The sequence below is a fragment of the Crassostrea angulata genome, chromosome 8 (genome assembly GCF_025612915.1).
Source record: "Crassostrea angulata isolate pt1a10 chromosome 8, ASM2561291v2, whole genome shotgun sequence".
Classification (NCBI taxonomy): domain Eukaryota; kingdom Metazoa; phylum Mollusca; class Bivalvia; order Ostreida; family Ostreidae; genus Magallana; species Magallana angulata.
Window position 1 is genome coordinate 14,089,937 of NC_069118.1, and position 27,306 is coordinate 14,117,242.

General features: G+C 34.7%; 2 protein-coding genes and 1 long non-coding RNA gene across 4 annotated transcripts; 2 read left to right on the forward strand and 1 right to left on the reverse strand.

Moving 5' to 3' along the window:
- Nucleotides 1-13,301, forward strand: LOC128158918 (uncharacterized). The gene is made up of 2 exons (XR_008240066.1): nt 1-8,807; nt 11,512-13,301. It is a non-coding gene; the product is annotated as an uncharacterized LOC128158918 (long non-coding RNA).
- LOC128158916 (protein cereblon-like) lies at nt 12,778-20,815 on the reverse strand. The gene is made up of 9 exons (XM_052821906.1): nt 20,623-20,815; nt 17,750-17,874; nt 17,059-17,261; nt 16,468-16,635; nt 16,073-16,256; nt 15,460-15,525; nt 15,040-15,240; nt 14,188-14,381; nt 12,778-13,975 (listed from the first exon to the last, which is right to left on the reverse strand). Exons 1-9 carry the CDS (start codon nt 20,684-20,686, stop codon nt 13,804-13,806), a joined length of 1,377 nt encoding a protein of 458 aa, XP_052677866.1. The 5' UTR covers nt 20,687-20,815; the 3' UTR covers nt 12,778-13,803.
- LOC128158917 (dnaJ homolog subfamily B member 9-like) lies at nt 20,777-25,350 on the forward strand. Of its 2 annotated transcripts, none has more exons than XM_052821907.1 (4): nt 20,777-20,912; nt 21,525-21,775; nt 23,442-23,990; nt 24,510-25,350. In XM_052821907.1, exons 2-4 carry the CDS (start codon nt 21,559-21,561, stop codon nt 24,578-24,580), a joined length of 837 nt encoding a protein of 278 aa, XP_052677867.1. In that variant the 5' UTR covers nt 20,777-20,912; nt 21,525-21,558; the 3' UTR covers nt 24,581-25,350. The 2 variants fall into 2 exon arrangements, with proteins under 2 accessions (XP_052677867.1, XP_052677868.1); XM_052821908.1 differs by having other exon boundaries at nt 23,442-23,816.
- The last annotated feature ends 1,956 nt before the right edge of the window (nt 25,351-27,306 follow it).

The following is a 27,306-nucleotide window of genomic DNA, read 5'->3' on the forward strand; positions in this document are numbered from 1 at the left end:
AAGATGGCAGATGACACTGACCGTGCTGACTCTAACTGCATTCCAAATTATAAGTTTGTACACTGTAAAAGTGTGGCACAGGCTTTTATGACTATCTACAGTGGAATTTCCACCTTTTCTGTGGCATTGCCACCTAATCCAACAATTGCAACTGATGAATCGCATATCAGAGCCAAGGTGTAATTTGATCCGCTCACCATTATTGCCATGTATGGCACAAGGCTCACCCATTCAATGGTTGAGATATATTGGAGTAGCAACGGCTTATTCTACACGCCCAGTGAAGGGATTGACATGTTTTCACGTACGAAAGCTAAGGGATGCATAAAAAGACAGCTTCTAGGGAGCAAAGAGTTAATATTAAATTGATACATATATAATACTCAGATTGTAATAGGTTATCATTTAAATAGTACTGACCTGCTAACTTTATTCAAAATTGTCACATATAAAGACATTTATATATGTATATAAATGGTTTATGGTGTTTGTAGTGTGATTATTTTTAGATGTTAATACGCGCCTAACGGAATTTTTCAATGCGTATGCACATTTATCATTCCTTATTTTGTAAACATAAATGGCCATCTTTTTATTAAAAGGTGAGATAAAAAGTGTCTATTGCCACTGATTGATAAGAACTGACCCTTCAGATTTTTATCCGTATTAAGGATTGACATCTTAAGAGCGCTTTAACAAGATAATTTGTTTGTTTAGATGTGTGTTTTTTGTATAAATTGAATAGTGTCACCTCGGAGTCCGGTATCACATATGTATGATGACCTATATGTGCTGCAGTGTCTGTGAACATGAACGATCTGTTGTAGCTGGATGTGTATGCTATTGGTAGGTGATTCTCATGTAAGAAGATTCGAAAACTATGTGAAAGGTTTGCTTAGGTATGAAACATTCAACATAAGTGATTTAGGGATTTTTGCATTCTGCGGGATTAGTGGAAGATCTATCGCCAATCATGCGCACACTTGGCCTCAGAACGTTTGGTGAACTTGGGAGGAAACGATCTGGACTAGTCAGAGGATATTGATTGTATAATATCCAGGCTAGAGTCATTCTCATCTTTGTTAAAAAGACAGTTCAACCTTTGAACTGTTGTTATTTTAAGTTTCATGCATCACTATAGGACAAGGAACATTAGCATCACAAGTTACAATAGTCGAGTGGACGCAGCAAACCAATTACTCAAAACATACATTCCACAAGGTTGTATGCTATTTTGGAAATTGAAAGGCTTCAAAAACAGTGTGAATAACATTTTTAGTGACGGTGTTCATTTAAACTGTGTAGGACAGTACAAACTTTTGAGACAAATTAGGGGAATTATCCTTTTGTTTACCTGGAACTCATAATTTTCCATGGAGACAGGGGCTTCATGGGTACACACATTCATAAATCATAGTTTTTACATATTTTTAAATGTTTTTCCTTTTAATATAACATGTTTAATTTACCCAGCTTATTTTTTATGATATTACAATACATGACCAAAATTATGCCAACAATTGAAGACACATTCAAATCCTGCATCGCACATTATTTCAACAAAACGAAGGCTACAGACACTACTCAGCCACTGCCTTTAGAGCCACCTACCCTCCTACAGCAAACTACAGGTGGTAGTCATGTACCGATTACATCTACAGGTAACCAAGATTGTCTGGTTGACTCCAATCCTCCTCAGACCCTGTCTGCTCTATCTTTGACTTTGGGGGTACACCAAAAAACCCATGCCAAAATTCAAAGTCATGAATACGTTAAGTTTGCTTTACTCGTAAAACAAAATGACCCAGACAATGAAGAGGCATACTGTGGTTTCATCAATATTCGTTGAATACCAATTTTCGTGGATTTCGATGTTAAGTTGATCCACGAATTTAAATGTTCATTGAAGTTCAATTTCAACTAACATTTTGCATTAATATGATCACTGGCCACGGAATTACGTATCCTTGAAACTGTGGTTTTCAGAAAATCCACGAAAATTGATACCCACGAAAATTAATGAAACCACAGTAATGCTACCACGTTATGGTGGCAGATAACACCCTATACAATTTTACACTCCGGACTCCGGGACATTTTTTAGCAATAACGTACTTTGTTAACTCTGGTGCTTCTTTTGAATTTTTTTTTTTTTGTTTTTCTAGTCAAAGATTGGCACTAACCTTGTGTTTTCACTGCATAATATTTTTGCTCCCAGTCTTTTTATTGATTGTATAAATGGACATTGTTTGTAATTTATTCTAATATGTCTTGAATAAATGACCATTCCTATTCCTGTTACCTACGAGTTACTGTTATGATTTCATAGGTGGTCAAATATAATGTTACTGTATATTTTTCTTCAAGAAAACAAGTTGGAGGACTCCCTGCAAACCTGCGAAAAAAAGGCAAATGTGTAAAATATTTCAATGTTTTATGGTTATTTTTGGAGCTGTTTTCGTTTGAGTTGTGTAGTTCATATGTGAATGATTATATTTCAGGAAATAAACATGTCAGAGCGAAATGGATGATGTAGAGTTTCTTGAAAGAATTGTAAAGAACAATAAAGATTTCATAGCCGGACAAATTGATAGTATGAAGAAAGACATGAAGAATCAAATTTCTACTTTGGAAAAAAAACCTCAAAAGAGATGGAGGAAGAAAACAACAAAATTGCTAGCATGAAGAAAGACTTGAAGAATCAAATTTCCACTGTGGAAAACAAACTGAAAGAGATGGAGGAAAAAAACCACAGACTTAGCAAATGAAGACAGATGTTATTTGTGTACATTAAACTGGATCTGTTAAACAATTTTTTATATGAGATTCTACAGTTACTGTATTCAGATTTGACCATGTTGACCAAACAAATGGCTGTATATAGGTTTGTGTTACATTGTTAACACGAACCAACACATCTGTTTTCAGTAGTAAAAGTACTTCTAGATATAGAGCTTGTTCCACTAATTACAGGATTTAGTAAGTTGAAGAGAAAAGGAAGAAAACATGTCCAAGTGGTCCAGGATGCCCTGAACTACCAAAGACATGAATCAATTCACATGGGGACATAAACAAAGTGCCGTGTTCACCAAACCAAAAAGAAATGTTAGAATACTGTTTTCGGTTGCAAATTTTGCAGTATACACATGCAAAGATGGATGCATTTTTTTTTATCATAGTGGACAGTAAATACTTCAAAATATGTACCGGTAATTATGCAATGAATATGCAAATCTTAATATTACATGTACATTGTTGATTATGTAATAATCATTGTTTATATATTAAACTCTTTCAATTTTTCCCTTGGGGAACCCTATGTGTATATGTTAATTTTAGACAAGCCCCGTTTTCAGTGTAATTTTCAGCGTCAATAGCCTCTGTTGTTTTAATTCATCAAATCTCATGCCACCCTCTTCTATGGACTTATTTATCTACTCTTTTTGTGTATTATCGCTTTCATGGAATATGGATTTTTTATTTGTGATAGTGTTTCATTGGGATGATTATTCCGTTTAATTTATTTTGATTTTGAACTCTGAACTTTGAACAATGGCCTCGGGTCGGAGATCACACGCCAATTCTTCTATGCCTCATGTAGAGGAATCCGACAATCCTTCTAATTGGACAGTTACAGTTTTGAAGAAGAAATTGGCAGATATGGGAATAGTTATTAATGCACAATTATCACATAGCGTGTTAAAAAGAATTTATTTAGACAATGTAAACAATGGTGTAGGTAAGGAAGTAAATTTAAACGTCTTACTCATACCCAACTATACTACGCCATTGCATAAGAAAATCAGAAAGAATACAAGCGTCTTGTGAAAAATTTGACTTTAGATGAATTCATAATTGCATTTGGACGGTACAAACGTATTATGTGCAAATATTTACACATATGTAAATCTTGCAAGTCAAACCAAGATTGAATGCAATCAAACGAAGACTAATGGAAACGACAACCCAGTCGAACGATATAAACAGTTGAACAAAACATTTAAATCGCCATCTTGTGACGTAGTGTCTTAAAAAGTATAAGTCTTGGTGTAGTGAAGTACCTTAAGCGTACAAGACTGCGTATAACGAGTTCTATTCTTTGTAAAATTTGTCATTTGCTTCATTCAGGTATATTCCATATGTTTACTAAACTAGTTCTTTGTTAGAAGCAGCATGCACTGCTGCTTTCTTTGGATTTTTAAGATGTTTTACTGCGTTTAGTGAAATTAATGTCAATGATTGCCTTTTGATATACCAACTATCATGACTAGGACTCGTTTTGAGAGAATCTCAAAATATTTTCATATGAACGACACCACACAAAACCCTGCCCAAGGGCAACCAGGACACGACGAAGAATGTCACATTAGCCCAGTCTTAGAAAAAGTTTCAGAAACGTGCTTTGAAAATTATCATCCCCACAAGGAACAATCAGTGGATGAAGGAATGATAGCTTTTAAAGGAAGACTCTCATTTAACTCATTCAGCCCCACTGACAAGTATTTTCGTCATATTTATGATGCGCTATTTAGCCGCTGACGAGTATAGTCGTCTGGGTTTTCCCCGGCAATATGGCCGTTTTACCTGTATGTTAAACAAGCAGTGGTTGGTCGAAACTAGAGAATTTCATGTACACATGGTTATACCAACCAATAAAATACATGTTTAAATGCCTTTCAGTGAAGTGTTCTTTATTTAGATGCGATATAAATACCTGTAAACAAAGGAATTCGGCACGTGTTAAATTTACCGATCGAAAATGGCGGACGTATTGCGGGAAATATTACAAGACGATAGTGGCGAAGAATTTGAGGTTTTTAAATTGGAGGATGTAGAAAAAGCAGATAATACTTATGTCTATCATCTGCTTGCATTGGATGATGCCAATGAACAAGGATCAGACCTCGAAGTGTCCGATTTTGAATCGGAATCAGACCGTGAGTCAGACACTGAAAGTTAAAGTGACGATGACGATATCGTGCTGGCAGATTACAATCGTTGGACAGAGAATTTACGTGACATTAATGTTCCTGCATTCAATGGACCACAGCCTGGACCTACACAAACACTCGAAGCGGATAAAAATGAAATAGATTTCTTAAATTTATTGTTTCCTGAGGAGTTATACTTGAAGATATCTGACGAAACAAACGCTTATGCTCAACTCTGCATCAGGGTTAAAGCAAATCCTGGATGGTACGACACAAAGGTTGAGGAAATACGTGCTTTTCTTGGATGTTCAGTCGTAATGGGGATTATAAGTGCACCTGCACAAGATCTCTATTGGTCAAAGGACAAACTGTTTCATTTGTCATGTATTGAAGAAAGGTTCACAAGAACAAGATTCGAAAATATTCAGAGGTATTTTCACTTGGCCGACGCCACACAAAATCCACCAAGGAACCAGCCTGGGCATGTTCACAAACTTGTTCATGTACGAACAATAATGGAAACAATCAGAGAAAATTTCAAACGACAATACAATGCACACAAAGAGGTTTCAATTGATGAGGCCATGATTGGATTCTCAGGCCAGCTTGGTTACAAGCAGGGTGTAATATATATATACACATTTTGGGACATATATTATCAGCCCAATTGAAAACGTTCCCCACATTTACGATGATGTTTGATACTTGTACTTGATTAAGCAAGCGTTTAATTTAATCGGACTTTTGTTTATGTTTTTATGCACCAGTAGAAATCTGTGGTGTACATGGGTTTAAGTAAGAGAATTTGTCATCCGACATTCGGAAGCCATGTTTAAAATCCCCAGGTGTAAATCATGTGACCCACCAAAATGGCCGCCTAATGCAAGTCGACTGTACAGTTTCAGATCAAAATACGATGACCGCTGACTGCGTTAGACAGCTGACCGCTCTTAAGAGGGCAATTATATAGGATTTTTCATCCGGAGGAAATAAAATGACCGCATACGAAAGGTGACTGCTTAATAGGGGTGGCCGCTTCGGCAGTTTTGATTGTAATTTTTTTTCAGATTGTAAGCCCATCAAAACATCCAGATGAGTACTGGGTGTGCTTTTTCAAAAAAGCAACAACTAAGAAAACCCTCATGAAACTTGAAGAAAAGGAGTTTTTTGCTTTTTTAAATGAAATAACAAGAAAAATCAAAGACCCTGTGCTAGAGGCTTTTGGAAGCCGAATTTATTATAATTTCAGTGATATTAGTACTTAGGACAATATCAGCAGATCAATAGCTGTAATTACAAACTTGTCAATCATGCACTTTTCTTATATAATCTAAAGAAAGCTGATAATGGTCCTATACTAGTACTAATTATATCAACTATTCATAATAAAAAAGATTTAAGGTTTAATGCGTATGAGAAATTGTTTTACTCATGTGTGATACCAGTTTTGGATTATGCATCCAGAATTTGGGGTTTCAAAAAATTTCAATCAATTGATAATATTCAAAATAGAGCTAATCAATATTTCATGGGGGTTCACTGTTTTGTGTCAACATTGGCTATATATGCCTTAATGGAGACACCAGATGGATACCTAGCCAATTCAGACGATGGATAAATATGATCTCAGGGCTCGACATTAACGCTTGTCCGGTACCAGTTAAAAAAATATACGGACAAGTGAATATTGCTTGCCACTTGTCCGACTGGACAAGTGCATTTTTATGTAAAGAAGTCTCCAACATTTTAAAAAGTAAAGAAAGTTTTCTGATAAGTTTATCCGTAGTCCCGTTATAAGTTTATCGATTAGTTATTTTGAATTTCGATCCCGACTTCAAATTGAAATGCAATTGAGTTACTCTTGATCGGGATTGAAGTTCACTAATTACAAACAACTTTCAATATTGAACTGTAAAGGTGTGGATCTTAGTTCTTACACAGTACCAAACACACATGTTATCAAAAGAAAGGAATAACAGGTAGCAAAGATAAACTTAAGGATTATGGAAAGAAATGTAATTTATATTAGGTTTCTTTCATCATTGATAGTCTATGATGACTTTCCATGTTTAGATTAAAAAACAGATGAGAAATCAATATAAGAGTTACATGTATTTTAAAACCTGATGCTAAATTTAAAATGTCTTGTAATTTGCCATGACAAAGCTACAGCTGACAAATCATGTTTAATGTTATATGGAACCAATTCATTTAGGAAAGACATCCAAGAAGTCAGGTTATTAATTATGGCAAGAATAATTATCAATAAATGACTTTATTTTAGTAATACAGAACTGTAGTTTTCAAGTTGACAATATTTGATCTTTAATATTGAAATTTTTTTGGACAAGTGAAGTTGAAGTTCAGACAAGTAAATATCTTGGTCACTTGTCCGAATGGACAAGTAGAAAAAAAAGTTAATGTAGAGCCCTGGATCTGATTTTGGAATAGAGTGTTATCCTTTGAAGAGGAACGAATTAAACGAATTGTATTTGAATTTGATTATAATAGATGTAGAAATAACTGGTGCTGTGTCTTAAAAGAAGTTTTTCATATTTTAGAATTTGATAATTACTTTGAATCAAAGTTGATGGTGGATATAGATTTAGTTCAATCAAAAATACACACTTTAAGTTACTATTCAAACTATTGGAGTGATGAAATACTTAACATCTCTAAATTATACGTACTTTCGTAATATTCAAAGCAGTCTTTGGAAGAGAAAATTACCCTTTTTTAGATATGCCTGAGTATTTACGATCAACTTTGGCTCAATTTAGATGTGGTATTATACCAATAAGAATCAAAACTGGAATATTTCAGGGGGGAACCTATTAAAGAAAGAATTTGTGTTTTTTGTACCAATAGAGGTTTAGAAGATGAATTTCATTTTCTATTACATTGTTTTTTATATATATAACGATTATCGTAAAAAACCATTTGAAAATACTGGTCAGGTTGCCAAATATTTATACTCATCTATTAAGAAAAGACAATCACTTGTATTTAAGTAATGAGTTGTAAGCAAATATATAAAAATAATACTTAAACTCACTGATATCCCAAAACTCCTTAAAGATTTATTTGTTGTATTATGTATTTAAACATGTATTTTTGGGGTTTTTTTTGGTCCTTTAGGGTTTTTTCCCCCCATCTTGCATTGCGTTCTTTCCTTTATGTATTACAATTTTAGTGATTAACTCTTCGACCATGATATGACAACAGAGTCAACAAAAAGCTTGTCCAAGACTGGCAGAAACAAAAGGATGCACTGAGGAAGACTAAGAAATCACGGATAGCCTTTCTCAAAGCCAAAGCCATGCCAGAAGAAATGAAGATCGACGACTTCCAGAGCACAGTATCATGGTGCTTCTGTTTCATGAAGAGAAAGGACTTGGCCATAAGACAGCGGACCACCCTTTTCAAGACCCTACCAGATGATCACTGAGAGAAGATGGCTGCATTCCAGGCATTCGTCGATGACCAGACAAAGAAATTTAACCTCAGCAGTGACCAGTCAACATCGATGAGGTGCTGCTGACCTTCGACATCCCAATGAACAGGATTATCGACAGCAAAGGAATCAGCAGCATCAACATTAGAACAACGGGCCATGAGAAAGTGAGCTTCACGGTAGTCCTAGGATAGGGAAAAAGCTGCCCCCAATGGTTATCTTTAAGAGGAAGACGGCGATCAAAGACAAGTTTTGGTTGATTGCATATACCGGCAAACAAAATAAACTTGTCAGCCATATGTCATTATGACCCATGGTATGTGCCTTCAAAATTCCAACAGAAATGAATACCAAAGGGGAAAACCGCAGTGAGTGTGGACAAAATGATTGATATGATGACAAGAACAGCCAAAATTCATCAGGTAACTTCAAGCACCTGCCCAACACCAAACTCTTTTTACCGAGTTTATTAGGAATATTTCAGTGTGAATGTGTTTTTTGATAACATTTGCAACATTGCGTATTAGGATTTGCATAACTTTCGTTACATAGTTGTTTTTGACTGTGTTTGTACAGAGTGTTCTGGAGGAAACAGTTTCCATTCTTCCTTTGTGTATTATTTATATATATATGTTGGATATCAGAGCAAATAAGTCGCCCCCTTTGATGAACTTTATTTCAATTTTTTAATATTGGGGGTGGGGTGGTAGGGGGCGGCTTTGTATAGAATCTAGTGAGTGATGTGGAAAAGAAATTTGGAGAAAAGAAATCTGACTTGGTATACTAAAAATTCAGAACAATTTCATGGCTGCTTAACATGTGGATCATTGTTTGATTCCAGTCATGTTTGTTATCATAAGGATACAAATGTCTACATGCATTAGCAGTTGAAAGAAGATGGAATCAAAAGCTTACAAATTACTTTTTTCTACTCATATTAGCTTTAATGATTTAAAAATAGAGCAGTTTTTAGCTCAAATTAAAAAACGCTTGATACTGTACATTTACCACATAAGTTAACTTAAAACTGTCTCATTTGTTCAAAAATGTTTAATATCTTTAAGATTAATTAGTATTTATCTTGCAATAAGTTATCATTTAAACATACTTGCTAATTAAAAATTGCTTTATATATATATATATATATATATATATATATATATATATATATATATATATATATATATATAAATTTTTAATTAGCAAGTATGTTTAAATGATAACTTATTGCAAGATAAATACTAATTAACCTTAAAGATATTAAACATTTTTGAACAAATGAGACAGTTTTTAGACGTCACGTCCTCGTACACGAATATTCCTCACGATGAAGGTATCGAGGCCTGCAGGGAGGTATGGGACAGTAGAACGATTCAGCAGCTGTCAACCGAATCTCTACTTAAGCTCCTTGAACATGTTCTCAAGCTGAACAATTTCATGTTTAATGGCGAACATTACATACAAAAAAGTGGTACAGCTATGGGCACCAAAATGGCTCCCTCTTACGCCAATATATTTATGGGAAGATTGGAACGCAACCTGCTTCTCAGAGCTCCTTTCAAACCTTTGAGCTGGTTGCGGTTCATTGATGATATTGAGGTGAAATGGGTCGAAAACCGAGACTGCCTAAATGACTTCATCACCTTTGCCAACTCCTTCCACAATTCGATAAAATTCACAGTGGACATATCTAATTCCAAAAAAAATTCAGGTCTCCATACCAAACCCACTGATTCTCACCTCTACCTCAAGCCTTCGAGTTGCCACCCTCCCCATACTTTTAGAGGAATTCCTAAAGGATTAACAACCCGAATCAGACGAATCTGTTCTTCTAATAAAATCTTTGAAGAACAGAGCATAATATTAAAATCCCATCTGTGTTATCGAGGCTATAAAGCCCACACAGTTCAATCTGCAATTGATGAGATTACTACAAAAGACAGGAAAACCCTTTTACAATACAAAGAGAAAACACTTGTCACTACATATCACCCCGCCCTTAAGAACCTCAACAGCATCCTTAGAAATAATCTGTCCATTCTTTACACTAACGAAAGAATGGCTGATCTTTTCTAGGATCCACCAATGGCTGCGTTTTAAACGCCCGAGGAACTTAAAGGACATGGTAGTGAGGGCAAGATTAGACAACCCGTTGCCAAATGGTGGTTTTAAAACATGTTCCGATACCAGATGCCTGTTGTGCAAACACAGCACCAATGCGGACAGTTTTAAAAGCCCCATCACGGGCAAGATATTTGGCAACACTTCTTGCCGCACAGACAACTGCATCCATCTCATCAGTTGCAAAGTCTGCTCTAAGCAATACATTGGCGAAACAGGTGACCTCCGCAGAAGAATCAACAAAGTCAAGGAGCCCGTCGGAGAACATTTTAATACAAGTGGCTACAAATGGGAAGACATGACAGTATTGGTTATTGACCATAATCCTAATTGGACAGACGCGGAGAGGAAGAGCAAGGAAAAGTTCTGGATGCACAGATTCAAATCATTCAGACCTGATGGCATGAACAAACAAATGGACCACTAAAATGAACGTCTCATAGCCATACATCACCTGACACCCACATAGTAATTTCATCAAATCTGTCAACTGCGCCTCTTCCATTCATTTATTAGTTTCTTTACTACTTTTTATTTGTAAATCATTTTTTCTTAATTTTATTTATTTATTTTCATTTAATTTTATCTCTTTTTAATCAAAAATTCGAGTCTATATCATAAGTGCCGTACGTGTTAACAATGGGGGTTCAAATTTTCATTTATTAACTCGGACGCCAATTTTAATTAGCTAATTAACTTAATCAGGCGTGAAGTTGGCAGTCGATTGATTACTTTATAGCGATCGGCGAAAGTAGCAACACCTTCTTTAAGAATGTGAACAAATGTAGCTGTTCTTTTTTATTGATTTTTAAGTAGTTTAGTAGTAGCTTTAGATTTTGTTTTCTTTGTTTTGTACTCATGTAATTTATTTTTTGGTCCTGAAGAAGGGACTGGTTGTCCCGAAAATTTGACAATTTCTATCGTTCGTGTCGTTAGCCATTTTTAGTGCTATATACATATATAATATATAAAAATTAAATTGTTGTCATCGTATTTTTCTTCAAGAAAAGAAGTTTGAGGAGTCCCTGCAAACCTGTGCAGAGCCTTCTTCCACAAGCTGGAGAGAAATCTTGTACAAAGCATAACATGCCAGTATTTTGGGGTTGTTGGCCACAGCACACGTCTGGCTGGGAACCAGAGGTACCAAAGAAATGCTGTGGACACAGACCGCCCAGAAGGGGGTGTTGACCTTGAATGCCAGTACTTGTTCAATGTGGAACATCAACACTTTTAATCTGAGATTATCTACATGGACAACTTCTATCCACCCCTCGACTTTGCTAGACCGTCTGTGGAAAAAGAAAAGACATGCGCAAGGGAATCAAGTCCTGCAAACTAAAGAACAATGGAGACCATAAAATCCTTGAGAAAAAAAGAATTTGTTGCTACTGCATAGTGGGACAAAAACTGTTTACTTGTAAAAAATGGACACATCAGTGTTTTGAGAAAACAAAAAGATTGCACCATGAAGGATGTTTCCTGCTTAGCTATTTGTCAACAATAAAAATAGATTATTGTTTGGAGTAGATAGTGCTGACCATGTGAAAAAAAATGGTGGAAATATTTGTGGTAAAAATTGCGAACAATGATATATTAATAATAATGATAAATAATTGATAAAAAGTGTGAACATCTTTTTTTTGTTATACATGTTCTTATTAATTACCCATAGGTAATGAGTTAATGAGTAATAAATGTGTTGACTGCTGCACTGTGTTTTCATTCAGCTTGAAATTATCTCTGGAAGTCAAGTGAGCTAGTAAACAAGCGCTGGTAGGCAGCCCGAGTCCTTATCAGCAGCAGGCTATCTATATATAGCGTGTAGCAGTTAAAGACTTAATCTAATTAAGGAATATTTTCTGTGAAAATTTCAATGCTAAAAAATTCCTTAAAGAATTAACTACAGATTTGCTAACTAACTTGCTTCAAACAATTTCCTGGGCATCCTAACCAAAATCGGAAAGTGAAGACCACCCTAACCGAAATCGGAAAGTGAAGTATGTTAAATTCACATCAAGATCTAGAGTCAACATTTTCACCCATTTACAAACCAAACCATTTTATTTTTTGGAGATAGTGAGACTGTTTAAGAGATCTCATGGGGTAAATAAAGAAATGACATCTACAGTAAAATGACTATCAACAGCGCTTTCCTATCAGGAAAGATATTTTAAATATAGGTGTTTCTTTGTGAATTAATTTCAGAATTGGCTCTTTTTTGTTTGTTTAACATTTGTAAACTAAGGACAATAAAGAAAACTGAGGTCAAAATCTCAACGAACAGAAGTCTTTATTCAAAGCCAGAAAGGTTAATAATGTTCTCATATATACATGTACATTGTAAAATGTGCATGAATACGATTTGGCTGATTTTTGGGTTTTTCTTTTTCACTTTTATTATATAAGTCTGTATCAAAATAAATGAATGATTATGTAACGATGAGTGTTGATAATGTTTTACAATGTTTGATGCAGATGATAATGAATGAACTAAATGATGTGTGAAATATATCAAAATAGGATTAAAATCTGCAAAAACTGTCTTCATAATAGCACACATGGTTCTCCATACTCTGCCTTTTAAGAGTCTTCAAAACTACTGTTTCGTAGCAAATAGCCCAGTTATTGTAGCTGTTTTACATAATAAATGCTTAACCACATATCCTGTACAGAGAAACGACAATTTAGACAAGATTTAACAAATAATTCACTGCTTAGCCCAGCATAGGAAATTAATGTAACCATTTTTCTAATGTATTAAATGTTTCATCAACCAAAAGCAATGTATCTTAAATATCAGAAAAATTATGTGTGAAAAGAGCATCATTTACATTTACACTTTTAGAAATGCCAATAAATGAATATGGAGCAAAGAGAAATATTGACCAAGACAATTTGCTTTTGGTTCATTTACAAGCAGATCATTTCACACCAATTTAAAGGTTTGTAACATTAAAATAGTCTTCAAATATACTTTTTAAAAGTACACAGTATCACCTCATTTTCCAAGTTGCATGCACCTTGGAAAATATTTTTTTAAAATCTTGTTCAATTTGCATTAAGTGTAATGCAAATCACACTCCAGTCTCTCAGACTCATACAAATGCAAAACATACTCTTTAAATAAAACGTGCATAACAGAAACTTAACATATACTTATCACATTCACATTTTATCTTATTTTTACCACATGCAATAAATGGTTGGCACATAAAAGAAAATGGAATTCATGGTTAGTTATTGCCATAATTTTCCTACATATCTCCTTCATTCTTAAGCCATACACAGAAAGTGACATCACATAACTGGTACCCAGCCCTCGTTCTCCTCTGTTTGGTGCAGTCCAGGCATGACCGATGCTCTTGTTAGGCCGAAGAATTTCGGAGGGGTCAGGTCTTTGCGTGTGGCAGTGAACTTCCACCCAATATGGAATGCACACCTTCTACACTGGGCAATTGTCCAAGCATAACTAGAAGATAATTAAATTTTTCTAAATCATAATTCAGTGTTTGTTTTTCAAATGAATGCATACTAAGTTGTAAAGATTGTGCTAAATTATTTTCTATTTTTTGAAGTTCACATTCAATTCATATGATCTTAAGATTTCCACTACAGTATAATGATATAACAAGCACCTTTTTAATAACTGTACTAAAATTAATTATGATCAGAGAGCATTACCCAGGAAACCAGCTGTGTTCTTTGGTGGCTCTGCCAATGAGATTCAGGTTCTGGGCCTTGTACACGGTCATTGTCTCGTGGACGTAACCTTGGGGGTTAACGTAGGCCCCCAGGGGTCCCTCCACGGACAGGCTGAACACATCGTTCTTGTTGGCAATGTTTGTGTTGCATTCCTTACAGCATAAAGAAGAACACTGGGGAAAAAAACCACTTTATTTAACATAAAAGATTGGAAAACAGACCGTGTGGATGATATTCATTTACTTATAAAATGAATAACATGCTGGTCCATATGGTGATGACATGCAGATATGCATACCTAGCGCTATGTTATGTTCATTGCACATTTGGACCTACAAGTTTCTTCATAAATTTTATTTAAATTTGCTCTTTCTCTTTGCAATAGACATCAGATTATTTACACATTTTCCCCATCAAAGCAGGCAAATCTTCAAATTACACTGTCAAGTGGATGGCTTAGAATATACATGTATCAATACTTTTCAATGAACACAACACAGACACCATGACTTTCTACAAGAAAATTATTGTGGCTGTCTTGTTTACATGAGACACATTGTGCATACTGCTGAGTATAGGGATATATCCCCCCCCCCCCATTTCATTTTTGCCCCTGTTGCTCTCATTGTCAGCGGGCTAATTTACCACTGGGCAAATTCATAACTATTTAGAAAACATAGGTAATCACTGTGTTCTCAATAAGAGAACATCAATAACATAACAGTGCCTGGGTGAATTCAAATGTTGCACCTTCCGTGCAGAAGGGGGAAAAATCACAGGGCAAAAATATATCTGTATACAATAATACAATACTTTACAGAGGGTCTGTACCTTCTGTACAATACTGAGTGAACATCTAAGTCTCTGCACTGCACTGTCTATTCCCATCAGATTAAGGCGCAGGTCATCGTCCAATGGCAGATTTTGTATCACCCAGTAAGACAGCTCCACAGGGTGACTCGGCAACCTCTCAGGTACATAGGATGAATTCCATCGGTACAATTCTTTCTTCACATTTTGTACTACCATTTCCTGTTCCATATAGAGATTAAAGGACATTATAATGGTCTCAAATACATGATAACTAATCCATTGTTAAAATGAAACAAAACAGTTTCTCAAAAATTTTCATAAGAGAAAATTGATAACCTACTCCCCACTTGAATTATTATCAGAACTTGAAAAAATAAACATAGATGCCAAAAATTACAATTGTATCAATTATTGCCTTGGGATTCATCAAACACATACAGGGTCATACATCTTGTACACCCATGGAGGCCACCATGTCAAATAAGCCGCAGAAAAACGGTTAATCTGCAAAATGATAAAAACCAACATTAGTCACCTACATTCAACAGAAAAGTAACAAAAGCACATTTTAATATCTCTTATTAATTTTAATTTATTTCAACAATCTGTCCATTTGAAATTCAAAAATAATGTTAAGAATTTATAAATAATTCACTTAAAACTAGTCAAGCTCGAAACAATAAGCAAGCCTGATCACAAATAAAGGTCTCCTCACAAGGTCAAATATTAATATGAAACCATTACCATCTTCAGACAATTTTCCATGACAAACATTATTAGGCCAGTATTAATAATACTAATGTTTGAAGTACTCTGACCCAAATTCTTCAAAGTGGGTGGGTAGGAAGCTTTTTTTTTCACATTGATAATCTGATAATCAAACTATATCTTTGTTTTCTATACTGAGAAAGCTAAATAAATTCAATATCTATTGATAAAAAAAACAATCTAAATAAGACATTGACAATCAATTAAAAATTATTGGGTAATGGCAATTTTGATGGGTTGGTCGGAGTACAACAAACAAATAATTTTTTAATTTTGGCCTTACCTGTGGAGAAGTGGACATGGTTACACTGGTCAGTATGTTGCCCTGTCTGTCTACAGCTGTCTTGTTGGCAGTGCCCCGCTCGGGTGGGTCGCAACAGAACTTGCAGTGGGAGCCCGGCCTCACGTCACTCAATATGTCGCCCAAAATTGCTTCCTTTAGGATCTTAACTGAACACATCAAAATCCTGAAATATGGAAAACAAAGGGACTAGGAATTGGTTTATGAAGGAATCAATTTACCAGGGTCCATTTTGCTTAAATTGAATTAACTTAGTTCATACATGTATTTCATATGATTGTCTTATTATAATATGAATTGATATCATTGCGCATGAACCCCAGAAACATTTGAGATAATTACAATTTACAAGAATTATTTGGTGCCATTCATTTTACCCTGTTGCTGTCCTTCTGGATTCTATGACCTTGAAACGCTGACGACCTTTGGCCTTGACTCTGATGGAGGCCAGTCCCGTTCTTTCGTCCGTTTCATCTTTGACAGAGAATATTTCAGCTGTGGTTCCAATAGTTGCAATGATGTGGCCACCGTCCTCCTCAGAATACCTACAAAATCAACTTTATTTGTTAGAATCATTTTTTCAGACATTTCATTTCTGAATTTATTTACAAACAATTTACAAAAGACTTATTTTCAGAAGCATCATCAAAGCCATTAAAGTGATAGTAACAATTTTTTTTGTGCAAAAAAGTTGGTAAAAAGTAATATGTATTTATTTTTTGTTCAATTGCATCATTTGTAGTTTTCACTCATTTGTAACATCAATGCAGATTTAGGTGCTAAAGCAAAGTTTTCTTGCAAAACATGTCTTCCAGAAAGACTTCTAACAGTGAAGGTCTCTTAATTCCCTTTGACAAAGAGAAGTTTTACTATGGCCTTGAGAAAGTCCAGTCTGGCCAAAAAAATGTTTCAGTGTTGCTTGTACACAGTAAAACTGGCTGATCAGATGGAGAAGCCTAATCACTTACCTATAAGCAACAATTCCAAATGTGTTGTCCTTGTCCATAACCCCTTTCAGCATGGCCACTGTGTGCTGGTGAAACAGGTGTAAGGGAATGGTCTGACCAGGTACCAGCACCATTCCAGGCAGCTGTATGACTGGGAGGGAAATGGTGGCCCCCTCCTCGTGGAAAGTGCGGCCTCTAACATCCTCCAAATCATCACCTAGATACTACCAGAGCAAGGATAGATTTCACCAATGTCAGAACCACTACACAACAGTTTTGGCAACTTTTGCTTGAAATTCACACCAAAGAATTTTAAAAAAGATAATGATAAAGGATTTCTAGAGACTGATTTTTTGTTTCTCTTGAATCATTAACAAATGTTTTGGCTACTGATCCTATAGATATACACCTATTAATCACAACTTTTTAAATAAGCTGTGAATGATCTTGCAGTTTACCATGGGCATGAAATGTTGTAAAAAGAACTAACATACACTATGAATAATAGTACAGTCAAACTTCGTTATCTAGAGCTAGATGGGACTGTTTAAAAACTTTGAGATATCCGAGTATTTGAGATATCAAGAGTAGAATACTTAAAAAATAAGTAGTTGGGACTTACAAATCACTTCAACATATCCATTGTATTCAAGATATCAGTGTTCGAGATATCAAAGTTCAACTGTATATTTCAAAATTAAAGCAGACTCACGGAATGTGAGAGGGGAAGAGACTGGTCGAATGTGATGGAATCTTGTCGAATTATCTGGCATTCATCAACTTCTGCAGACGCTGCGTTCTCTGGGGATTCACTTTCCTCACTACCACTGGATGAATCTATCAACAAATTAAGGGACATGAAAAATTTGAAATTAATCATTCAGGAATCTTCCCTTCATATGAACAAGTTAATAGACAAGCTTTATGGCTCAGCTTGATATTTTGACTTATGCCTTCACTTGAAGCTGGTACAGTCTGCCATAATTCATGTCGAATATTTTAGCTGTATAAATTGTGTAGAAGCAAGTGAGACATTCTACTTTTACAATATTTACCTGCAACGAGCAACCAAAGTTGGCGATTTTCAGACAAAAATGATGAAGTGTCCTTAGCAGGTCCAGTAAAATCACTACATTTAGCTATGAAGCTTAAATTAGCTTTATTGGCATTGTTAATTTATTTAACTACTCAATCAAACTTTTGTGTCAAGAGGACATTTGTACTAAAAGTCTAAATGCAGTCTAAGTTTTAAAAAGTTTTGGAGCTGTTTAACCGTTTATGTGTTACTTTACAGCTACTTCTTAAATAGAATAACAAAGAAGAACAGTTCTGGTTAACATGACGATTGATTTGTAAAAAGTTAAAAACTCTGCATAATGTGAAGTAATCACACTTATCAATGCCCCATTGCACACAAGGTGTCATAAAGTTGAAATACTCAAACAATGGAAATCCATGTTTTCCTTGAAACTACTCAAAAGCAGTGATGTTTTAACTATTTTTGCTCTGGCCTGCTTTTATAAAACTACACAGTACAAATATAGGAACCTGATATTTCCTTGCGACTTTTCGTCGGAAAATTGCATAAACATGATAAAGGTACCTACTTAAATAAACTTATAGGTACTTCAGGTAGATAATAAAGATATGCAAGTAAATCAAGCTATGTAGCTAATTCTATTGAATGTTTTGGACCTGCTACGATTCGATGAAGGCATCAGTACAAATATTGAGCCAAGATTAAGCAGGTTGGGACCAATCACCCAAATGGGATATAACAACCTGTTTGGAATACTAATAGTCTCAACTCAAACTCAGGGTTTGGCAAAAAGCAGGAAATGCTCACTATACTCTGTCCCGAGTTTTTGCTTCCACCACTTTTTGCTTGATATTTCAATAATAGTAAATACCTTTGTGCTCAAACTATGTTCATCCACTAATATGAAAAATTTCCAGATTATCTGTTATGAAACGCCCCCTCTACCGCTTCAGGTTTCAATACACATCCCAAAATTGTAAGTCTACGGAGATTTTGCATTGCATCAGCCATTAATAAGCCCGTATGATAACGTAAAAAAATTGCGCGAGGTATCCAGAGTACTTCCGAATGGAGAAAAGATGTAAACATTTCCCACTATAAATCCCCGTAAGAAAATTGTTTTTGTTCCTGTGAAATTTTATGTAATTGTTCAACAGGTTGGGACCAATCTCCCAAATGGGATATACCGGTAATAGCCCGTTTAGGATAGAATAGCCCATATGGGATATAAATTAAAAGTGCAAAAAAATTAAAAATTTTGATTTTGAAATTTTTGATATAAATCCGCATTAGAATAGATGAAATACAACAATTTTTGGTAAACAACTTCTTCTGTAGCTGTACTATTATGGAGATTGATCCCTCAGTATATCCAATACTTCTTGGGGATCAATCTTACAAACTATAGACATATAGAAAAACTTCTTAACCAAAAGTTGTTGCATTTGATTCACATTAATGCAGATTTATATCAAAAATTTTAAAATAAAAAAAATTATTTTTTGCACTTTAAATTTATATCCCATTTCGGCTATTATATCCCAAATGGGCTATTGGTCCCAACCTGTTCAATGAAGATATCTTGGATATATTCCCTTTCATCGATTTCAATTGTATTTCTTTCACATGTATGTGTATTTTTATTAAAAATCATCAAAAAGTGATGAAAGCAGTAACTTGGGACAGACTATAATAAACAAGGGCATCCCCTCGCGACATGACTTGTTATAGGGGAAATGCATTATCTTAGAAAATTCATGTAAATTTGTCAGATCAAAATAAATAGGACAAAAGTTATTTTTTAAAACAACTTTGAATTCATAATATATATTTTATCCCAATCCCTAAGATCTAGATTTAAATCCCCCAAAATGTCAAGTTGTTGATTTGAACTGCATACTGTAACGATTTACTTCAAGTCGTACATTTAATTACTGGAAATGTCTATTGTCAAGTTGTACATAAATTTCCTCTTTTACCTTCGTCTTTTTCATGATAATTTAAGAAATATTGAATCAATTGACTTGGAAATCAATAGGGTTTGTCCTTTTACCATGCCAAAGAAGTGTACAAAGTTAAATGAATATTCATGAGAGGGTTTTCTTGGAATTTTGCTACAGAGCTAACTATGGTCTGTCAGTATGGACACACTCATACACACACACGCACAGCAGCGATGCTATATCCCCCTCGCAACAAGTTGCGCGAGGGGATAAAAAACACCGTGAAGCTGATTGTGGGAAAATTTTATCATCAGAATTAATTCTTATCTTTTTTTATGGATTCCTGATAGCATTAGTGATTTAAAAATTAGGAACTAAAAGAACACTTGCTAGACAAAAGTTAAACCAAAAAGCTCTTGCATTCAATCCAAAAGTCTTCGAAAATACCAAAAATACATTTAAAGCCTCGCACTGTAATACGATATCCGACTTATGGAGATGATTGTAATATGATATATGCGCAGTCGATTCGAGCAAATTCAGATTGACATCACCACGACACATTCTGAGATACATTTACATAACAGATGGTGCTTCTTATACCTTCCTCATCGTCGTCTTCTTGCACTACCCCTATGCCTAAAAGTGGCAAGAGGTCATCATCCATTTCGCGGTTCTTTCTCCCTTCTCAATGGGAATTTGAATCTCTCGGAACTGCAGGGTTTTATGAAGAGCCTTGAAAGCTTACGAATATGAGCTGTCACGTGACTCGGATCAGCGAATCACCAGCCATGTCGTGTCTTTCGCAAAAATTGCATTTCCGGTTCTAAATATATCATTATTTATCAAATCATCTGTCATAATACAGACGAGAGTTTGAACAAGACAGGAAGGTAAGGATTGTGTGAGAACTAATGACTTTATGTTTTATGTTACAATTGTAAGAATAATTTCTGAATGTGATTTCTTCTTTTTCAAACCTACGTGTTTGGTTTTTAGAAAACCGAAAATTGTGTATCGCAATGCAAATTACTGATGACGAAATTATTTAGCTAAATAGTAATTAATTGGTCGTCGCGATAATTATCAATTGCCTTAGTGTTATTTGTCTTCGAATTAGTGTAAAGAGTGTTTCTTTCCCGGAAAAATATTCTTATCAATAATTTCTGACATGCATGCAACTTTTAACCGGTTTTTAAAACATTTGACAAAGATATAGCTGCCAATGATGCAAAGTCCATGGACACCAACAGCTGTTGCCAAAAAATAATACTGTCTTATTTCCATTATACTGATGAATGATAATTGCCTCAAACAGGGCTCTGTTGTTCATATTAGGTGTGATCTTTCTCACTTTTTGAAGAGTACAGATTATAGTCTTATAATTATAAATACAAATATCAGGGAATAAACACTTCAGGATACTAAATGTGGTTATCATTAACCTCTTAATCATGAGGTACTGTTGTTATAATGTATTAAAATCATTTTTTTTTTACTTGTAGTAAAAATAGGATATTGTTTGACTGGTAAACTGCAATGAAGTGTGAGAATCTTGTCTTACTGACTGCTCTTTGTGGCATTTGGACTGTGAACTTGTCCTCAGCCAAAAAGGATTTGTATGAAATATTGGGTGTAAAGAAAACTGCTACTGACAAGCAAATTAAGCGAGCCTTCAGGAAATTAGCTGTTAAATATCATCCTGATAAAAACAAGGAAAAGGATGCAGAGGCCAAATTTTTAGACATTGCTAAAGGTAGGTGTAATATATATACATGTATACAGTAAAACTCGTTTGGTATGAACACGGATATACAGGGTTGTCTCTAAAAATTGAAGTAGAAAGGAGAAATGAAAAAGTAGAAGGGGATCTGGAGGTCTACCTTATAGCTAGATTGTGTTTGAAATGCAATAATAGCCGGGTAATTACGTCACTTTAGGCGGGGAAATTCCCCGCCTCCCGGGTCTTAGAGACAACCCTGGATATAACAAATTATTGGATATAGCGAAGTTTTTTGGAGTCCCTGGTAAAATTTTACGGTTATAACGAACTCAGATATAACGAAATTTACGGATGTAGCGACTGATTTTATGTCCCGTAGAGGTAAATAATAGCGAAATTTACAAAAAAAATTTCAGTTAAAAAGTTTGCACCCCCCAAATAACATAATTATTGGAATGAATTTTTTTTCATAAATATTTTCAATTCACAATCAAATTATTAAAGATATCAAAGTGATGTATTTTTATTTTAAGCCTTAATTTACAAAAATTATAGTCTGGTGAAAGGAAACATGTATTTAGTAAATTTGCCATAGTTATTCTTATGAATTCGTTATACGGATATAACAAATTACGTATACTGTGGTTTCATTAATTTTCGCATCAACTTTCGTGGATTTTCTGAAAACCACAGTTTCAAAGATATGTAATTTTGTGGCCAATGATCCTATCAATTCAAAATGTTAGTTGAAATATAACTTCAATGAACATTTAATTTCGTGGATCAAGGTAACAACGAAATCCACGAAAATTTGTATTCAACCAATATTGATGAAACCACAGTATAACGAAGTAAATTCCTTAGTCCCTCGGACTTCGCTAAAACCAAATTTTACTGTACAACTCTATGGCCTCAGCTGTGTAAAGTCATTATCATGCACTTAGCATTAGTATTTTTATTTTCAAATTTCAGTGATCCCAGCTGTGTGTTATAATATTCATTTTCACCATTGTATAATTCTGATGAGGCCTAAGAAAAAAAATTGTTTGTTTCCACTTTCCCGACTGACCTAGCTTTTACCCCCCGACTCAAAACTTTTTTTAAGGATTTTTGATGGAAAATCATTTATTTTCGTTTTTATCCAATTTGGAAAAAAAATTACTCAAAATTTTGGTCACAAAAACGCTTGAAGCAGTTACTCTTCTCAAATCAGTGTAACTCAAATGTTTTGTTTCAAAATGGCTGTATGTTTCCATGTGTTGTAGATTTTAATAATGCTCTCATCGTTGGCAGAGGAAGTATCTGATATATATTAATATCATTTTTGTGTTTTCTTAAGACCAGCTTAATAGTCAGGGATGATATTAAAAGTATTTCTCATTTTATACCATTCAGCAGTGTCAGTATCTAACCGGCATGTATGGATACTGCAATATTAAAGGGGAAAAAAAATATTTGAAAAAATAAAAAAAAAATCCGACCATCCGACCCTACTTTTTTTCAGCATGAAAGAGGAAACAAACTATTTTTTTTTGTTAGGCCAGAAGTGTATACATTGGTATAGCTACATGTATGTGTGTGTGTATATATATATTATGCTGAATAGTTACTATGTGCATTTGAATCAAATAAAATTGAATTTATATCATTAAAATAAAATATTAAAAGAAAAGCACTTAAAATCATCCTCTCCTTGTAGCATATGAAACCTTAAGTGACCCAGAGAAGAGGAAGCGATACGATCAGTTTGGGGATGAGTCAGATAAGCCCCAGGGTGGAGGAGGTGGCCATGGACAGCCATTCACATTCAACATGAATGACTTTTTCCAGGGATTCGATGAGGCGTTCAATGCACATCAGCACGGACACCACCAGCATCAAGAGGGATTCACGTTCCACTTCGGCGGCAACAGAAATGGAAACAAGGGCAACACCAGATTTTTCAACTTCGACGATTTGTTCGAAGATGATGATGATGACGATGGTGACTTCTTCTCCTTTGGAGGCAGTCCTTTTGGTAGTCATGATATGAATTTCTTTGGAGATGACGGAGAGGATATGTTCGGACATGCAGGTCATCATCATCGTCATCATTATGATAGGGCCCATAACCACAACCACAATGCCCAACACACCCACCACCGAAACCTACATAACAATATGCATAACAATATGCGTCACATGCATCAGAACATGCATGGCAACTTTGGTAACATGCATATGCATTCCTCTGGCTTTCACAGTACAGGTAACTGCTTCTCCTTCCTCTCCTCAGTTTTCTTTGCAATACTTGCACTGTACTTTTCTTGCAATTTTTAATTAAAAAACAGCTAATTTGTAGAAACTTTTATTTTGCATAGATAAACCAGCTTTCCTTTTTGTTTTAGAAAAATTCTGAAATATTTTATTGTTTTTCTCTCACTTAGCTCAGTTCCTGCTTTCAGTCTTCTTGTTCTGCTAACATGTTTAAATAAAAACAAAAAACACATATCAATTTTCAATACTCCCTCCCCTTTCATCCCTCTCCCAATCCCAGTCAAATGACCACCCAGACTTCTTTGTATTAAGAATATAAGAGGTATTTGTTAATACAAATACTGGTACAAAAAGTATTTGTAAGTGTGTAATTTACAAAAAAAAAATTCTCAAATGTTTTGTGTTATTGTTTAAAGTTTCAATTAATTATAAATTACGTATGTATACCAGGTACCCGGTACTTGTGTTCAATCACTAGATTTTGATAATAATTTTTTATTTCTTTCTCCAGGAGGAAGAACTTGCCGCACTGTGACTCAGCGTGTGGGTAACATGGTGACCACCCACACGGAGTGTTCCTAGTGAGACCTGGGACAAGTCTTGCTTTATTTTACTGTGATATTATGTGACCCTCTGGTGCTTGGATCATCCTTGTTTTCAGCAGGTGGTTGTCATTCATGAACATTAATTACCCCACTGTTGACCCCTCTGCTCTTTCAATGTACAGTGTGAAGTACAGGGGTGGATCCTTCGGTGGTGACTGTGGTGTTTCTTCAGACACAAGAACTTACATTGCATATATAAAGTGACGTTACAAAAAGAAAGTGCTGTAAGAAAGAAAAACTTCCCTATTATTAACCTGTAACATTACGATTGTTGATATTATGATAATTTCTTGTCCGTAGGTTATAGAGATAACTGAAATAATGTTAAAGTTATTGTATTTGTGATTTGCATATTTTGTATGCATGTAATATTTGTTCAAGAAGGAAAATGTCTGTGGATTGATTATGAGAGGACCCACAATTTTTTCATTATTTGCTCAGAGAGATTTTTCCTTAAAACCATTCTAGTAAATCCCAGTTGTGTTCATCATGTTGAATGTTTAAAGGTTAGATATTGGTTATGTACAAATGTGTCAATCATACAAGCTTGGCTTTTGTTTGATTTCCGCTTTAGTAAAGCTAGATACATGAATGAATGTTTGGGTGATTTCACATAATGCAGGAGTCAATTAACCTATTAAGAGTGTGTGTATATAAAAATATGTAAATGATAAAAATATGATTATGTAAATTTGTTAAAGTGTGTGATTTTAAGTTATTTAGTGTGACAACAGAATGTAACTCTTTATTATACCCCCGCTCCGAAGGAGAGGGGGTATACTGTTTTACCCTTGTGTGTCTGTCTGTCCGTCCGTCCGTCTGTCTGTCTGTCCGTCTGTCTGTCCGTCCGTAACAAAAATTTCTGTCGCATTTATCTCAGCAACTATTTATCGCAGATGCTTGAAATTTTTACACAGTATTTGTATAGGCATGCCATATCGTGGGATATATTTTTGTACCAATTGGACGCCAACTTCCTGTTAAATGACGACTTTGCTTATTTTTTAACCAAAATTTTCAAACAAATTTTCGTCAAAGAATTCTCAGCAACTGTTTATCGCAGATGCTTGAAATTTTTACACAGTATTTGTATAGGCATGCCATATCGTGGGATATATTTTCGTAGCAATGGGACGTCAACTTCCTGTTAAATGACGACTTTGTTTATTTTTAGCAAAAATTTTCAAACAAATTTTCGTCAAAGAATTCTTAGCAACTGTTTATCGCAGATGCTTGAAATTTTTACACAGTATTTGTATAGGCATGCCATATCGTGGGATGTATCTTTGTACCAATCGGACGCCAACTTCCTGTTAAATGACGACTTTGTTTATTTTTAGCCAAAATTTTCAAATTAATTTCTGTCAAAGATTCTCAGCAACTATTTATCGCAGATGCTTGAAATTTTAACACACTATTTGTATAGGCATGCCATATTGTGGGATATATTTTTGTATCAATCGAACGTCAAACTTCCTGTGAAATAGTGACTTTGTTTATTTTTAGCCAAAATTTTCAAACAAATTTTCGTCAAAGATTTCTCAGCAGCTATTTATCGCAGATGCTTGAAATTTTTACACAGTGTTTGTTAAGGCATGTCGTATCATGGGATATATTTTTGTACCAATCGGACGTCAACTTCCTGTTAAATGAGTACTTTGTTTATTTTAGCCAAAATTTTCAAACAAATTTTCCTCAAAGATTTCTCAGCAACTGTTTATCGCAGATGCTTGAAATTTTAACACACTATTTGTTTAGGCATGCCATATTGTTGGATATATTTCTGTACCAATCAGATGCCAGCTTTCTGTTAAATGTCGACTTTGCTTATTTTGCATATTCACATCAGAGCGGGGGTATCACTAGTGAGCATTGGCTCACAGATATCTTGTTGTTGTATGTTTATTTTTGTGCTTAATGCTTTAAGTTCATGCCAAACTTTGATTTGTTCATCCTTTACAAAGCAAACCTTGGCTAAATTTAGTCATGAACATGCATCATTCAAATATGGTACAATGTGTTTCATTGAGGATTACAAGTTGTTAATGGATGTCATAGAAAAGTAGTCTTGTATTGAACATTACTGTTTGTCAAAATTAGAGATTTTATTTTCATTGTGTTCGTTAATTGTTTGTATCATTTGATTCTCAAGGTACCAGTGTGTCTGCATTCTAGATCTTTTAGGTAGAGAAAAAAATAGCATTATTTGATAGTTGCCCTACTGTCCAAAAAAGATTTGCTTTGTAAAATGTACATTAATGAGTCACAAGTTTTGTTATACCAGTATGGAAAATCACATTTTGTTACAGCTGAACTTTTGAATATAGAAGTAAAAATCTTTCTCTTCTCTATCAGAATAGATTTTATCATGAAGAGACTCTCTCTCTCTCTCTCTTTCTTTCTCTCTCTCCTCTCTCTCTCTCTCTCTCTCTCTCTCTCTCTCTCTCTCAGAAACATTATAAAAAGAATCAGATTGTTTAACATTTCTTGTGACTCTTTGATGTAGATGAACAGTTGTTATGCATTGTTATTACAATTATATTGTTGAATGAGATACCCATTTGTCTTTCAGTTATGGGAAATAAAGTTTATGCTCACAGCAATAAGTGTACAGTGTTATGACTTTTCTTTGTTATTACTGCTTCAAAGAAAATGAGAGTAGAAAAGAATTAATCAAATAACCCAAAGTACATGTAGGTATTG

Coding starts and splice junctions, on each gene's coding strand:
- LOC128158917 (XM_052821907.1), top strand. CDS start 21,559: ATGAAGTGTGAGAATCTTGTCTTACTGACTGCTCTTTGTGGCATTTGG. Junction 21,776..23,441: donor ATTTTTAGACATTGCTAAAG/GTAGGTGTAATA, acceptor CTCTCCTTGTAG/CATATGAAACCTTAAGTGAC. Junction 23,991..24,509: donor CTCTGGCTTTCACAGTACAG/GTAACTGCTTCT, acceptor TTCTTTCTCCAG/GAGGAAGAACTTGCCGCACT.
- LOC128158916 (XM_052821906.1), bottom strand. CDS start 20,686: ATGGATGATGACCTCTTGCCACTTTTAGGCATAGGGGTAGTGCAAGAA. Junction 16,636..17,058: donor TTTGGAATTGTTGCTTATAG/GTAAGTGATTAG, acceptor TTGATTTTGTAG/GTATTCTGAGGAGGACGGTG. Junction 16,257..16,467: donor TCCAGAAGGACAGCAACAGG/GTAAAATGAATG, acceptor TCCATATTTCAG/GATTTTGATGTGTTCAGTTA.